Source organism: Arachis hypogaea, chromosome 14 (genome assembly GCF_003086295.3).
Source record: "Arachis hypogaea cultivar Tifrunner chromosome 14, arahy.Tifrunner.gnm2.J5K5, whole genome shotgun sequence".
NCBI lineage: Eukaryota > Viridiplantae > Streptophyta > Magnoliopsida > Fabales > Fabaceae > Arachis > Arachis hypogaea.
This window is the reverse complement of record NC_092049.1, coordinates 15,709,573-15,725,581: the sequence shown is the minus strand read 5'-3', so window position 1 is coordinate 15,725,581 and position 16,009 is coordinate 15,709,573. Positions and strand designations below refer to the sequence as shown.

General features: G+C 36.3%; 2 protein-coding genes across 4 annotated transcripts; one reads left to right on the top strand and one right to left on the bottom strand.

The window, feature by feature from the left end:
* Positions 1-5,262: 5,262 nt before the first annotated feature.
* On the bottom strand, positions 5,263-7,057 carry LOC140178823 (uncharacterized). The gene is made up of 2 exons (XM_072216084.1): positions 6,978-7,057; positions 5,263-6,882 (listed from the first exon to the last, which is right to left on the bottom strand). The coding sequence occupies exon 2, from the start codon at positions 6,412-6,414 to the stop codon at positions 5,908-5,910; it is 507 nt and encodes a 168-aa protein (XP_072072185.1). The 5' UTR covers positions 6,415-6,882; positions 6,978-7,057; the 3' UTR covers positions 5,263-5,907.
* Positions 7,058-8,443: 1,386 nt separating this feature from the next.
* On the top strand, positions 8,444-15,938 carry LOC112741671 (calmodulin-binding transcription activator 5). Of its 3 annotated transcripts, XM_025790736.3 has the most exons (15): positions 8,444-8,844; positions 9,012-9,208; positions 10,248-10,373; positions 10,748-10,863; positions 11,190-11,278; positions 11,464-11,509; positions 11,727-11,835; positions 12,141-12,257; positions 12,332-12,390; positions 12,969-13,005; positions 13,099-13,355; positions 13,493-14,190; positions 14,367-14,913; positions 15,097-15,405; positions 15,482-15,938. In XM_025790736.3, the coding sequence occupies exons 2-15, from the start codon at positions 9,133-9,135 to the stop codon at positions 15,542-15,544; spliced, it is 2,649 nt and encodes an 882-aa protein (XP_025646521.1). In that variant the 5' UTR covers positions 8,444-8,844; positions 9,012-9,132; the 3' UTR covers positions 15,545-15,938. The 3 variants fall into 3 exon arrangements, with proteins under 3 accessions (XP_025646521.1, XP_025646520.1, XP_072071580.1); XM_025790735.3 differs by having other exon boundaries at positions 12,969-13,355; XM_072215479.1 differs by having other exon boundaries at positions 8,599-8,844; positions 9,386-10,373; positions 12,969-13,355.
* The last annotated feature ends 71 nt before the right edge of the window (positions 15,939-16,009 follow it).

Sequence of the window (16,009 nt, the reverse complement as noted above, 5' to 3'; positions counted from 1 at the left end):
TTGAAGGATTATCAATGTATGCATGTCTTCTCCTCCAACACTGTTAATTCATCTTGCAGGTATCCAATAGATAATTACATCTCTTATGATGCACTATCATAATCACATAGGCACTTTTCATTATCTATATTAGCAACTTTGGAACCCAAGTCATATGATGAGGTTGTAAAGGAAGATTGTTGGATGAAGGCAATCAATAATGAACTTCTGGCTCTTGAGAGAAATGGAACCTGGTCGTTAACTACTCTTCCTGCCGGGAAAAAGGCCATAAGATTTAAGTGGGTGTTTAAAATCAAACACAAGGCTGATAGTAGTGTAGAAAGGCACAAAGCTAAACTAGTTGCAAAAGGGTTTTCACAAACTGAGAGCTTTGATTATTTTGATTTTAACCCAATCATAAAGATGACAACTTTTTTATTGATCTTGGCACTTGCAGTAGTCAAGGGCTGGCATTTACAACAGCTAGACATAAATACAGCATTCTTACATGGAGACTTATCTGAAGATGTATACATGAGGGCACCACCAAGCCTAAAGGTTCCAAACAACACCGTGTGCAAACTTGAGAGGTCTCTTTATGGCCTCAAATAAGCTAGCAGACAATGGAACTCTAAGCTAAAATCAGTGCTTCTCGCAACAAGCTATACACAGTTCAAGAGTGATCATTCTCTTTTCACCAAGTGTCAAAATCGAAAATTCACAGTAATTCTTATGTACGTAGATGATTTAGTTATGGCTGGTGATGATATGAATGAAATCAATGCCCTCAAAGAACTGTTGGATGCAAAATTCACCATCATGGATTTGGGATAACTGAAATTTTTTCTTGGAATGGAAGTAGGTCGTAATAGCAAAGGCATCTCTCTTTATCAATGCAAATACACACTCGACCTCCTCAAGGATTTTGGCATGTTAGAATCTAAACCTGCTTCAACTCCTATGTGTTATAATACTCAGCTCACCAAAGATTCAGGGACAAGATTAGAAGACACATCCAAGTACCGACAACTCATTGGACGACTCATCTATCTAATAAATACCAGACCTGACATCTCCTTCGCACTTGAAAAGCTTAGCCAATACCTCGATTGCCCCATTGATTCTCACTTCAAAGCAAGCATGCACCTTCTCATATACCTAAAGTTATATCCAGCAGCTGGCCTTTTCTTCAGCTCAAATTTTGATCTTTCACTCTCTGGCTACACGGACTTAGATTGGGCCCCATGCTCAGACAATCGACGCTCGGTCTTTGGCCAATGTTTCTATCTTGGTACCTCTCTTCTTTCATGGAAAAGCAAAAAGCAAGCCACGATGGCTCGCTCATCTTCAGAAGCCGAATACCGGGCCATGGCTTTAGGCACGGTTGAAGGACAGTAGCTCTTGTACTTGCTCAAGGACCTTATAATTGACCATCCCAAACCATTTACCTTGTACTACGACAATCAATCCACCCTCCACATCGCAGCCAATCCGGTCTTCCATGAACGCACTAAACACATTGAAGTCGATTATCACATCACAAGGGAAAAAGCTCAGGCTGGCATCCTCAAACTCCTACCCATCTCCTCCTCTAATCAAACCACTGATATTTTCACTAAAACTTTGGCTCCTGGACCTTTCAGCGATGCATATTCCAAGCTTGGACTAGTGAACATTCACTCTCCAGCTTGCGGGGAGATGTAAGAGGATGTATTATTGTTGCGTAAGTTAAACATTAGTTTAGTTACAAGTAGTAGTGACTCATCAGCTAAGCTAGTTATGAAATATAAAAAAGCAAATAGAAGTTCGTTAGCTTTATGTGTATATAAACCTTTTTTATTCTTCTATGTAAAGTGTGGTTTACTATTATTGAATTGTGACTTTCGTTTCTTCTTTCTGATTCTCTCTGTAACAGCTATCTCTCTCTTCTCTCTCTCTCATCTCTTTTCTCTTAGGTCACAACTCCCCAAACTTTTACATTTAGGATAAAATTAAAACAAGTCCTAGATGTTGAGAGTAAGATATATATTTATTTTTAACTAAATTATTTATGATAAAAAAAGTAAAAAAATTATTTAAGATTGAAAAATGATAAGTTTCATGATAAATTAATCTAGCTAAATTAATTTAATAATAATTAGTTTCTGATTTAATCATAGTTATACACAATTTAAGGTGCAAAAGAGACTATTTAAGAGCGATAAAGGTCATTTAATTGTTTAGTTGATGGAAAAATGGAAAGATTAGAAACGGGAGAGAAAGGAGAAGGAAGTGAGAGGGAAAAATATTATATTTTATGTGTTAATGTTAAAATTAGTCTGTAAAATGTTATGCATAAATTAATTTGATCTATTTATAGTTGTAAGTTTAGTTACACTTCATAATCATTAAAAAATGACTGCGATTGTGATATGTTGTCATATAAATTATACATATTATTACACATTAGCATAAGTTTGAGTCTAAATAATTAACTAATTAATGAGTACTGCTACATATACAAATTTTTTTGGCATACAAGTCATACAAGTCACTTATATAATGTGCGTGTGAAATTACGTTGTTTCTCTTTATATCCCGCGTTCCTCCTCCTCCTCCTCCTCCTCCTCCTCCTCCTCCTCCTCCTCTTCCTCCTCCTCCTCCTCCTCCTCCTCCTCCTCCTCCTCCTCCTCCTCTTTCTATTGTTTTTTTTAATTACTGTATTTTTATCTTTTTTGTTTGATTTTTTTTCTCATAAAAAGAATTATGAGAATATGAAATAAGAAGATGAAGAAGAAGAAGAAGCAGAATATGAGGAGGAGAAAGAGGAAGAGTTTTGAATTATGCAGAACTTATCAACACACATACACCGAAAATTCTTAAACAATACACTCGAATATCTTCGTGTTACACCCAAATTTGCTGCAAATATAGAAAAATATTTCCTCTAATGCTGCATTTTTTCTTCTTCTTTTTTTCCGTATTTCTTTCTTTTTTTTAGTTAAATGAATATAAGTTCATTCTTTTCCAAGTAATTTTGCAGCATTATGTATTTTTTTTCTTCTTTGTTTGTTTTTTTGTTTTTATTATTATTAAAAGAGTAAAACAAGAAGAAACTTGAGAAGATAAATTAAAAAGAAAAAGATGAATAAGAAAAAAAGAAGAAGATGGTGATGATGATGAAAAAAAGAAGAAGAAGCAGCAGAAGATGAGGAGGAAGAAGCGGAAGCGGAAGAGTTTTGAATTATGCAGACATATCAGCACACATACACCGAAAATTCTTAAATAATACACTCAAATATCTTCATGTTACACCCAAATATCTTTGTGTTACACCCAAATTTGCTGCAAATATAGAAAAATATTTCCTCTAATGCTGTATTTTTTCTTCTTTTTTTTCTTATTTCTTTCTTTCTTTTAGTTGAATGAATGTAAGTTCATCATCTTCTAAGTAATTTTGCAGCATTATGTGTTTCTTCTTCTTCTTTGTTTGATTTTTTTGTTTTTATTCTTGTTAAAATAGTAAAACAAGAAGAAACTTAAGAAGATAAAACAAGAAAAAAAAGAAGATGATGATGAAAAAGAAGAAGAAAAAGTAGCAGAAGATGAGGAGGGAAGAAGAAGAGTTTTGAATTATGCAGAATTTATCAACCACATACACCGAAAATTCTTAAACAATACACTCAAATATCTTCGCGTTACAGCCAAATTTGCTGTAAATACAGAAAAATATTTTCTTCAATACAGAACTTTTACATTACATTCAATTCAAACCATCAACGATGAAACATTATTCACCTACAAAATCATAAACTACTAACGAAAAAATTAACTAGAATGGAACTACACCCCAGCCACTTGATTGGATTCAAAACAATAATTAATTTCATTCTAGTTCAATTGACAATCTGAACTTGAATTATTCATTATCTTCAAAACAAGATAACTAATGATGGAGGAGAAGGGGGAAAAGGAAGGAGAAGAAGAAATTACAATGGAAAAAGAAGGAGGAAGAGGAGATGGTGTTGGTGACGACGATAATGAAAGAGAAAAATAATGAAGAAGAAGAAGAAGAAGATGCAGTAATGGCACGAAGAAGAACGTGCGCGTGTAAATATAAATGACTTGTATAGACTTGTATAAAAAAATAACTTATACGTGAAGAATAATTATTAATTAATTAATTATACACTAAAATTTAAAGAAGTGGTTAGATATGTAAGTTGGTGACTACCGACTTAATTTTGATAAAAACAGCAAATTTATTTTTTTATATACATCCAATTTTTTACTTTTCTTATCAATTCTAAGAATAAAAAATATATTAAAAAAAGATCAAAAGTACCCTTGAACTTTCAAATATATATTCAGTCAACGATAAACCATTTAAAACCCGTTGATGTTGAACCAGAACCACATTTTTATTGACGCTATGAAGTAATGATGCTATACATCGGACCTCGGTGATGTAATGGCTTTCTATTTTGAGCAAAAATGTGTTTTAAGAGAGAGAGATATATATATATATTAAAATTATTATTATTAAACTATTTTATTTTTTAATAAATTCATATTAAATATATTAAAAAATTTTAATATTATATTTTTCATAAAACCTTTTTAACTATCAATTTTAATATGTATTCTGAAGACAAACTGTAGCTAAAATTTTTATTTATTGTAGTCTTTGTATGTAGAATGCACTCTCTAGCAACTTGTTTTGGTTTAAAAAATGTATTTAAATTAATTTAAAAAATTAATTTATACTTAAGAGTGCTAATAATTTTAATTAAAATTTATCTTATTGAATCATATTAAAAATATTAATTTTGTAACCAATTAATAATTTTTATTTCTCTTTGTTATTAGATAGTTAAATATTATATAGATCGAATAAATTATTTTACAATACAAGAACAAAAGCATCGATATTTTTCTTTTCTGTTTATTTTTTTCCTCTCGTCCAAATACAACAATTTTTTTTTTATCCAACTGTATATTCTAACACCACCTCAAAAGGGAAGAAAGTGAGCAAAGTAAACCCTAAATTCTATCATGAATGCCTTGTATTATTAATGTGACATCAGTGTCAATCTACTTTATTTAATGGGTGTGTCCTACTATAATCTTTATTTATTAGCTTGTTGATTCTAAATTTATCAATTATAAGAGTATAATAGTCTCTAAATTTATTAACAAAATTGAAAAATAAAAAGATTTAATTGATCATCAATTCATGAACAATTTACTATAATAAATAATAGGGGAACCAAATTTATAAGAATGCATAAAATGGAAAATGGATACTAAAATGTATTTTTTTCATAATCTGTGTAAACTGCGATAGGAGTCCCGCAGTTTGCGAATACACGTAATCGGCTATAGGAGTGTCGCGGATTACGTGCTAGGGGAAATAAGCATAAACCGCGACAGGGATGTCGCGGTTTACGTGTAGATGAATGATGTGCATAAACCGCGAGAGAGGTGTAGCGGTTTATGCATTAGTGAGTAATTTTTATAAACATAAAATAAAGTGTGTCTATGGTTAACAAAAACATACATCACACACACCTAATTCAATGGAAATAAACTAAGTACAAACACATATAATATAAAAGTACATGACAAATCTGACATACATAGGTATCATCAATGAAAACATAAAATAGTAAGCTACGACTCCTGCCTGTCCTCATCCTCCTCGTCAAAGTCATGTCCAAATGCGCCCAGGAGATGTAACCCTGTACCACATCGAGCGGCCCGTCTCACTCTGGCTGGCCTCTGGCGCTGCTGTGCTGGAGGATCGACCGGCATGCCCACGCCATATGCAGATGTAGGCGTCCCTCCCATGCCCAACCAACTGTCATACGGGCTGTCAGTAGGCTCATTCAGGTCTACATGTAGCTGGGGCTGGAATCCATGAGGGTCAGACATCTGCGACTAGTACCGCTACATATCCTCCATATCTGGGTAGTACCCATACGCAACGTCCATCTGGAGCTGGGTCTCAGGCACCTGATCCTGTGGGGTCTGCTGCTGAAAATACGGAGGGTCGTCATCCCGGATGAGATCTACAAAGTCGGAATAGAACCGTGAACTCCCAACCTCGTGGTCCATATCCATCGTGAAAGTCGGACCCGCCAAGTCATCATACATCTGGCCATGGATCTCATGGTATATCTGGGAGCTCGAAACATGTGTAAGAGGAATCTCCTGGGTCTCCGCCCCTGCATGCTCAGCGGGTCTATCACTAGGACCACCAGATGCGACCCCTGATGAACCACCCTGACGCTGAGGACGGCCACGCCGGACACGATGATCGGCATGTCCGACTCCGTCGTCACCAGATCTGTCATCTTGAATCATGTCATCCAGCCATTGCCACTCCCGGTCTGTAGCCCGGGTACCAACGCATCGTTGCTGCTCAATGCGCCTGTTATTTGGCACGTTTGGCATCAGTACCTTAGAAGGCGCCTGTGACGACCCTCTCTGAACAACATCCTGGCTGATCTCCTCGGCCCTATGATCGGCAATCAAGGAATCCGGCGACAGAAACCTATGGGCTACTCTGTACTACCATCGCAGAAAGTCTGTGGACGGCCCGGGATCAGGCACCCGGGGGATACTCAGGACAGCATCCATCCTGTTCTGCCAACTAAGGTGCCATACCTGATAGTAGCTCGGGAACCATCTGTCCCCACCTCTCTCATCCTTGGCATGGAGCCAATCTATATTTGAGGCCGGTTCAGGCTCGTGCTGAACGCCACTCAGCTGTGGCAGCACCCTATCCACCTGGTGCCACTCAATGACGGCGAAGTATATCAAGCAAGTACATGCACGCCATAACCGACTGTACTCCTCTGTGAGAATCTCTGGATGAACAACAGCCATCACGTCGAGCGAAGCATAAGGCTCCCAAACAATCTATAGATGTTGACAGAATACATTTATTAGTCCATTAACTAACAAATATATAGTTAAGTACTAGATAAAAATTGAAATAAAATGAATAAACTTACATCTCGATCGCCTAGTCGGTCCAACGTTAGGCGACACTGGACGACTCTCTTCAGGCTAACGCTGTCGACCCCCAGCTATAGCTGCCCATATCATCAAGTCTCGCCACAAAGGGCAACCACCATATATGAACCCGGTTTTCACTCTTGTCACCGAACAACTGAGTGGAAAGCAACATCATAATATAAGCCCGTGCATATATGCGTACGGTCTCCTCCGTAGCATCATCTGGCAGCACCCTGAACCTCTCATGAAACCAGGTGAAGTGGACTGTATAGTGCTTGACCTTATTTTGTGGTGGAAGCTCGCCAAATAGTTCCTGAAACCACTCCCACGCCGGTTTGCCTTCTACGATAAACTTCTCAAAATCTGTAAAGCACCTGGATACAGGTAAACCATCCACGGACAGCCTCAACTGGTATGCTACATCTTGGAGCGTGATAGTGCACTCTCCAAAGGGCATATGAAAGGTATGCGTCTCAGGACGCCACCTCTCAATAAAACCGCTCACTAAGGGCTCGTCCAACCAAAACCACCTAGCGTTGAGTCTCGCCAGGTGGTACAAACCAGCCCTCTCCAGATACGGTACGATCCTGTCATGCAGAGGCATATTCTGCTGCCTCCGGACACTATAAATACACCTAGTCGGCTGAAGCATGTGACAGAAGAAACCAAACATATAAAAAAAACCAACACTAATTTAAAATAATCTAACGCAAAAAATACAATATTAAAGTTTAAACAGGTAACATACAGTTCTTATTTTCTAATCACACAATTTAATGAAAGGCATAAATGATTCAAGACTTTAATCTAAATTAATTAAATACTACATTTTATGATTTAAAATAATAATTTAAATCTAAATTTAAATACCTAAATCACAGTCATACGAAAAATATTATACAAAATACATTAACTAAAAATAACCAAACTAACCTCTCGGTTTATGCTGCCAGCAACGTGCGCAACGCCATTGAGCCTGTAAAGACTGCATGCCTCCGCCATGGTCCCGACTCCGATCTCAACTCAACTCAACCACACTTTTCTCTCTTTTTCTCTCTCTAGAAACCTCTCCTTCTCTCTCTAAAAACTTTATCTCCAACACAAATGTAATCCGTGAGACCCCTTCAGCGTATTTATACTTACGCATAAACTACTACACCCCTCTCGCAGTTTATATACATTATTCATCCACACGTAAACCGCGACACCCCTGTCGCGATTTATGCTTATTTCCCCTAGTACGTAATCCGCAATACCCTTATAACGAATTACGTGTATTCGTAAACCGCAAAATCCCTGTTACAATTTACATAAATTATAAAAAAATATATATTTTAATATCAATTTTTCATTTTATGTATTTTGATAAATTTGGTTCCCATGTTATTTATTATAGTAAATTGCCCACCATTCACCATAGAGGAATACAAGGTTTTCATCGTCGAATTTATGAAAGAATTCTTTTAGAAAGGTACAGGCACATCTCTACCCACCAATGCCATGGCACCATGTGACCATGATGAAGAGGTACGTCTTCGAAAATTCATTATTATTAATATTTTAAAAGATTTTTTCACATATTAAATAAAATGAAAGTTTCGAAGCACATCAACCAATGGAAAACCTTTATATTATTATTATTATTATTATTATTCCAGCACCCAAAGAAAAACCTTGCAGAAAATAGATGGCTTTCAATTTTTTATTTTTTGTTTTTAGGCAATGATAAATATAAATATTAAATAATAATAATTAGTTATGATAGTAGTTGATAGCAAAAGAGAACAGTGTGTCATTGTTTCAGCTGAGACTATTCTTTCTCTTTTCTTGGAATCCCAACAACAGACCCTTCTCCACTGTCAGGTAAATTTCTCAACTTTTTCGCTTTTTCTGTCTGCCCTTATGATTTTCCACTCTTTTTTTTTCACTCCTTTTTCTTCCTTTATAGATAATATCTTATATTATTAGTTCACTACTTTGGAGTTATTATTGTCTGAGCTTCTGTTCTTCTTCTGTTGCTTGTTTCTAAGGTTGTAAGGTATGCAATTGTTGAGTTTTTTCTTGTGCTGAGAAGAAGAATAAGAAGAAAGGTGTTGTGAAAAGTGGAGAATTTCTCAGAGGTTTGAATTCTTCACCTCTTCTTCATGTTCAATGATGATGGCGCAGCAACCAAGCTTAACGGGTCAACTTGTGGGTTCAGAGATACATGGCTTCCACACATTGCAAGGTACTTGCTTCAATGCATTCTTCTTCACTCTATCACTCTTTTTTGGACTTGGATTATGCATGACTTGGTTGACTTGACCCTCAAAACCTTCCTCAAGTTTCAATTTTGAAATTCCCCCCTTTTGGTTGAAGTTTGAGCTGACTTTGGTTTTTGAAAGTGGAAGTTTGTGATTTTCAGTGCAACCTAGGATTGGAGGCAAAAGGGGGATAAAGGAAGCGTGAAATTGTGAATTGTGGAGTGTGGACTCTTCACTCTTATGGTGTTTTTGAAAGCAACAACGTGATATGGTTTAGGAAGTACTGGTTGTTGTTTATATCTATTGGAGTTCAAAATCTTTTACTATATCAGTAGTAATCATTGATGTTTTGACAAATTATTAAGGGCACTCTGGCAACTTCCCAAGATTTTCTGTTGTTTTTGCTATTAAGGGCACTCTTTCAATGTTTTACACTGATGCTATAGTATTCTTTTACCCTAAAATAACAAAGCATTGTCTATGTGGGGTTAGTTTCACCAATCGAAAGACGTGATAGTGTTCTATAGTGAACTATGTCAATTCTACTAAAATAAAGTTTTGTGAATTCCATGTACTTTCTTCCATATGGGGGAAATTTTTGTGGTATTCTTAAGTAAAAAATGTCTAGATTGAGCAACTGTTACTTGTTAGTTTCTCATTTGGCGATGAGCCGAATATGTCAACTTCATGATTTCCACAAGGTGTTCATACAGCATATTGGAACCTCGATTAAATTCTCATTGCGTGTTTCCAATAAGATGTCAAACTCGCATACTGCTATAGTTTTGTTAGGCTATACCATACTGGAAGGTAACTAATGAAAGGAAATGGTATGAAAGCATAGCTCTGATGTTTGTTTCAATGCAGTTACGTGTATGAACTTGTATATCGTAAGATGGGATTGAAAGGAAGCTGAGCAACTGACTAACTGACAACACATATATTCATTGTGCATGATTTCTCTTGATTGTGTGCCAGCGGTCAACCTATTAATCATTTCTCTTGATTTGTTGTTCTCAATAGACCTGGATGTTGAAAATACCATGGAGGAAGCAAAGAGCAGATGGCTTCGTCCCAATGAGATTCATGCTATACTCTCAAATTCCAAATATTTCACTATCCATGTCAAGCCAGTGAATAAGCCCAAAAGTAATCATATATTATATCTATCGGCATCAGTTTTCTGTTTGTAAATAGATTTTAATATACCACGTTGTTATTTGCAGCTTATTTGTAATTTTTGTAGACTTCTAGGCCCTTCATTCCTGTTGAAGCAATTCTTAGTGAATAGAAAAGATGTTTAAAAGTTGTGTATTGACACATTTATGCATCTTCTAGTGTATTTGTCATGTTCATAAAGTCTCCCTAGAGTTGATTTCTGATATTTCTCTTTCAAAATAAAGATATTTTACTTAGTTGTTTTACATTTAGGTAACAAGTTTTAACTACATTAGACATGGTATATGATGTTGAATAGGGCATAAACCACTAGTGATAATGTTTCTTGTCGTGCTGATAAACAGGTGGTCGTATTATATTATTTGACCGCAAAATGCTTAGGAACTTTCGAAAAGATGGGTACAACTGGAAGAAGAAAAATGATGGGAAAACAGTTAAAGAAGCACATGAGCACTTAAAAGTGAGAATTCTCATTTTCATGCATATTCATTTGTTGTGCTTTCTTCCGTGAATGATATTTTCTTGATGGAAATTTTGATATTTACTTGGTTCAGATATCTCTTATCATCTTGTGTTTGATTTAGGTGTAGGAATAAACTAATAAAGTAGTGTTTGACTATATAATACATTCTTTTTTGCATTGTAAATCTTCAGTTTGTGCAAACTTTACTTCTTTTTTGTTACACTTGAAGTCTGATGCTAGATAGACTCAGTAATGAATGATGCACATATTATCTGATCTTTTACATTCTTTTTGGTCATTCTGTTTTTCGTTGCATCTTTCAGGTTGGTAACGAAGAAAGGATACACGTATATTATGCACATGGCCAAGATAACCCAGGACTTGTTCGTAGATGTTATTGGTTGCTTGATAAGTATGTATATCAATGTTTAGCTTTATCTCTTAAGTCCCCAAATCCAATGTCATGCATGCCTATATTCTGAACTATGAATCAATATGCAAAGGAATTGGTGGTTATGTATTTCTTGCATATTTTTCAATTAAACTTGAATAGAAGCACATAGAATTGTCTTACAATTGTATTTATTTTCATTTCAGGAGGCTGGAGCACATAGTCCTTGTTCATTATCGTGAAACACAAGAGGTTGTGTAAATCATTTTCCTTCTTGATTTGTCCTCTTTCTGAATCTATTTTTCTGTAAAAGCTTAACTAAAAAAGGATGCTTTTAAAAAAAGAGGCTTATTCAAACGCATCCTATGTTTATAAGAGAAAGAGAAAGTCTCACACACTAATGCTTAATGTGTTACATGCTATACCTTTTGATCTGGTTAATGAATATAATTAACATTTTATCATACAGTCACAAGTTTCTCCTGTCACACCTGTAAATTCTCATTCTAGTTCAGCCTCTGACCAACCATGGTTATCAGAAGAATTAGACTCTGGGACCAACACTGCTTATGCCAGTGGTAAGAAATACAATTCATACTCTTCAGGTTATCAATATGAACAACTTTTATTACATTTCTTTGAAGCCGGAGACCTTTTAAATGCAGATGTTAAGGGTTTTTAGTGGAAAAATATAGAAGGAAATTTATTGGAAGAGCACATACAATGCACATATGTCTTTAGTCATCAAACATTTTTATTCCTCCCACTACCACCATTTGTGTTACTTTTAGTTTATGCTGCTATGTACCAGTGCTGCCATCTTGGTTTATGTAGTTTTGCTTCCCTTGACTAGGTATTATGTTTTCATTCCTTTTATAAACAGGATTTAATGACAGTTTGACGGTTGAGAGTCATGAAATGAAGCTTCATGAGCTTAATACACTTGAATGGGATGACCTCGTGCTTTCAAACGACAACACCTCTACTATAGCCACTAGTGGTAATTGTTTGTGCTCTATTACTTGTTGGGAAAAAATCTTGTGACTCTATTACTTCAAATTTATCTTTTTGCAGGAAATGTTCAATCCTTTAATCAACAAGACCAAAGTTTTCTGAAAGGGAGCTCTGGCAATGTAAGATGATATATTTTCTTTTAAAAAAGGAAGTGAATCACCATTAACAAAAGGATAAAATATGCTCTTAAAATAAAAAGAACGAACAAAATGAAATATTCAAGAATGCAGCAAAAAAGCCGCACAAAAACTACAAGAATCTGGGCTATTATTACTGCTTTTAAATTCATCTTTCGAATCAGTCATCCTCTTCATAGAATCTTTGTAAAAGGAAGGGCTTTATTGAATTTGATTGACATAATTCCGTAGATGCTTGGGCCTTTTGCATGTATAATGTCTCACTGCTGAATTTTATCCATTAGTATCACTGAGTTCAAAATTAGTTTTCCTTCATAATTTTTGAAATCATCAACAATGACGAAGGCATGGTTGTTTGGTGTTCTTCCCTCCCCTCCCCCCCAACCATGCACGCAGGGCCCTTGTTTATGTTGGACTAAGTATTACAACTATTTTGTGGAGGCTGGAGAACCTGGTTTCATATATTATATATTTGTAAATAGACAGTAAAAGTACATAACTTTTTTGTTGGTATAGATTAAATTGTGTTGCTCATTTATTTCCTCTTGTTTTTCTACCAGGTAGCGAGCAATTTGGTTCCAGAAATTCATTCTTTCAGTAAGTTAGCTCAGCCAATTGCTGAGAGCAATAGTGTTCCTTATAGTATTCCGGATAGTGTTGATTTTCAGAGGACTTCTCCTATCTCTTTAGCTGGTGTTGATTCCTCGAACACTCTGGTAAATCCAAGCTTGCAAAGTCAGGACAGCTTTGGAATGTGGATAAACAATATGATATCTGATTCGCCACCTTGTTCTGTTGAGTCAGCTCTTGAATCCTCAATTTCTTCGTCGGTTCAGGGGCAATATTCATCACTGGTGGCTGGTAATCAGCTATCTTCTCTGCCTGAACAAGTATTTACTATCACTGATGTGTCCCCGACATGGGCTTCTTCCACCGAGAAAACTAAGGTTTGCTTCTGCTATATAATATTTACTTGCGAAATCTGGGTCTTCGTGAGGAGTATTGTTAAAAATGGCATTTTCAATGTGTTATCATGTGTAGCACAGTTATGACTAAACTTTCTGAGTCCCTTTGCTTTTTGCAGATCCTTGTAACTGGTTTATTTCATAATGACTATCAACACCTTGCAAAGTCCAATCTATATTGTGTCTGCAGTGATGCAAGTATTCCTGTAGAAACTGTTCAGCTTGGAGTCTATCGATGCTGGGTATCGCCGCATTCTCCTGGATTTGTGAATCTCTACTTGAGCTTTGATGGCCGTAAACCAATTAGTCAAGTTGTTAACTTTGAGTATCGGACACCACTATTGCACGATCCTACTGCTTTTATGGAACAGAAATATGACTGGGAAGAATTTCGACTTCAAATTAGGCTTACTAATTTGCTCTTTGATACAAAAAAGAGCCTTGATATTTTCTCTAGTAAAGTGTCACCCAAGTCGCTGAAAGAGGCTAGGAAATTTGCCTTTAAAACATCTTTTATTTCTAAAAGCTGGCAATATCTGATGAAATCAACCGAGGAAAATACAATTCCGTTTCCACAAGCAAAAGATGACTTGTTTCAAATTGCTTTGAAAAACAGATTAAAGGAATGGCTTTTGGAACGAATCAGCTTAGGTGTTAAGACTACTGAACATGATAAACAAGGGCAAGGAGTAATCCATTTGTGTGCAATTCTGGGATATACTTGGGCTGTTTCTTTATTTTCATGGTCCGGCTTGTCTCTTGATTTCCGTGACAAATTTGGATGGACAGCTCTACACTGGGCAGCATATTATGGAAGGTTTGATACACAAACCCTACTTGATTTAAGTATCAGCTCGTCTGTGAGTCGGCAACCGCATTTACCTAAATGGCTTCATTGTTTTTGTTTTCAATTATTTTGTTATAATCTATTGATGAATGATGAAAGTCAATGAACTTTTCATTGTTTATTCTATTTTGAAATTGTGTCTGCAGGGAGAAAATGGTTGGAACTCTTTTGTCTTTTGGGGCGAAGCCAAATTTGGTCACAGATCCAACTCCCCAAAATCCTGGTGGATGTACTGCTGCTGATCTTGCTTATATTAAGGGCTATGATGGGTTAGCGGCTTATCTTTCAGAAAAGTCTCTGGTCGAGCAAGTCAATGACATGAGCCTAGCCGGAAATATCAGTGGCCCACTGGAAACCACCACAGTGGATATAGGAAACACTGAGAACCTTACCGAGGACCAACTGTACCTCAAGGAGACACTGGCATCTTACCGCACTGCAGCTGAGGCAGCAGCACGGATACAATCTGCATTTAGGGAGCACTCTCTAAAATTGCGATCTATGGCAATTGAATCTTTAAGTCCAGAGGATCAACAACGCCAGATAGTGGCAGCAATGAAGATCCAGCATGCTTTCCGCAACTATGAGACAAGGAAAATGATGGCAGCTGCTGCTCGAATCCAACATAGATACCGTACATTTAAGTTGAGAAGAGAATTTCTCCACATGAAACGCCAGGTTATTAAAATTCAGGTATGAGCTACTCTTCCTCCATGAAAATTGATTGTTTATTAACATGACTTGTTCAACAAGTCATGAGGGTATTCTCATCCAAGGACTTGTGCACATTTGACCGGTTGATTATTTTCCTTCTACGTTGCGTCTTATTATAGTTTACATTGAGGAGGAAAATTAATTGCATGTATTCCAATGCAGGCTGCTTTCAGGGGATTTCAAGCCAGGAAGCAATATCGCAAAATTATTTGGTCTGTTGGAGTGCTTGAGAAAGTAATCCTGCGTTGGCGTTTGAAGAGAAAAGGTTTCCGTGGTCTCCAGGTCAATCCTGACCAAGAAATGAAAGATGAGACACAGGGAAGCGACATAGAGGAGGACTTCTTTAGGACTAGTAGGAAACAAGCTGAAGAACGTGTTGAGAGGTCTGTCGTGCGTGTACAAGCCATGTTCCGTTCTAAGAAGGCACAAGAAGAGTACAGAAGGATGAAGCTGGCACATAATCAAGCACAGGTGACTTATATGTGCGAATTTTGTTGATATGATTTGATTTCACTTGTTTACTGAATTTTAGATTTGCTTTGTGCAGCTGGAGCTTGAATTTGAAGAACTACTGATTTGTGGAGATGACATGATAACGGAGAAGCAGTAAACTTGTTAAGAGTTCTGTAACAAACTAGTGATAGGTTGGTGCTATTTTGTATAGTCTGTATGTATATCTTGTAAATTTATCAGTGTAGATTTTAATTCATGAACCTTTCAAAATGCTTTGATGTATATTCAATGGATCATGTATGAAGCTTTCATGTGCAGTGTAATTTAACTCTATGGTGGGTGATTCTGATGAAGATTTTTCTTAAGGAGCACCCCTTCTAGAGTTGAATAGATATCATTATTGTAAGAGCCGACTACCTGCATGATCTTATATGGCTCCTAAACCTATCCCTTCTGTCCAAGTGTAGCATTAATATTTCTTACAACAATTAGAACAATTGATGGAAATTATGGTGATGATTGAATAAAATATGGTGGTTGGGTGTGCATCATATCATTTTTTGACAATTAATTTCTGATAAGATTTCGGCCAGCTACCAATTTGTTTCCATAGTTAGAATTA

Excerpts from the sequence above, each read along its gene's own strand:
- LOC112741671 (XM_025790735.3), top strand. The coding sequence starts at position 9,133 with ATGATGATGGCGCAGCAACCAAGCTTAACGGGTCAACTTGTGGGTTCA. Across the intron at positions 11,510-11,726 it reads ATTATCGTGAAACACAAGAG|TCACAAGTTTCTCCTGTCAC; the intron begins GTTGTGTAAATC and ends TTTATCATACAG. Across the intron at positions 14,914-15,096 it reads GCCAGGTTATTAAAATTCAG|GCTGCTTTCAGGGGATTTCA; the intron begins GTATGAGCTACT and ends ATTCCAATGCAG.
- LOC140178823 (XM_072216084.1), bottom strand. The coding sequence starts at position 6,414 with ATGCCAAACGTGCCAAATAACAGGCGCATTGAGCAGCAACGATGCGTT.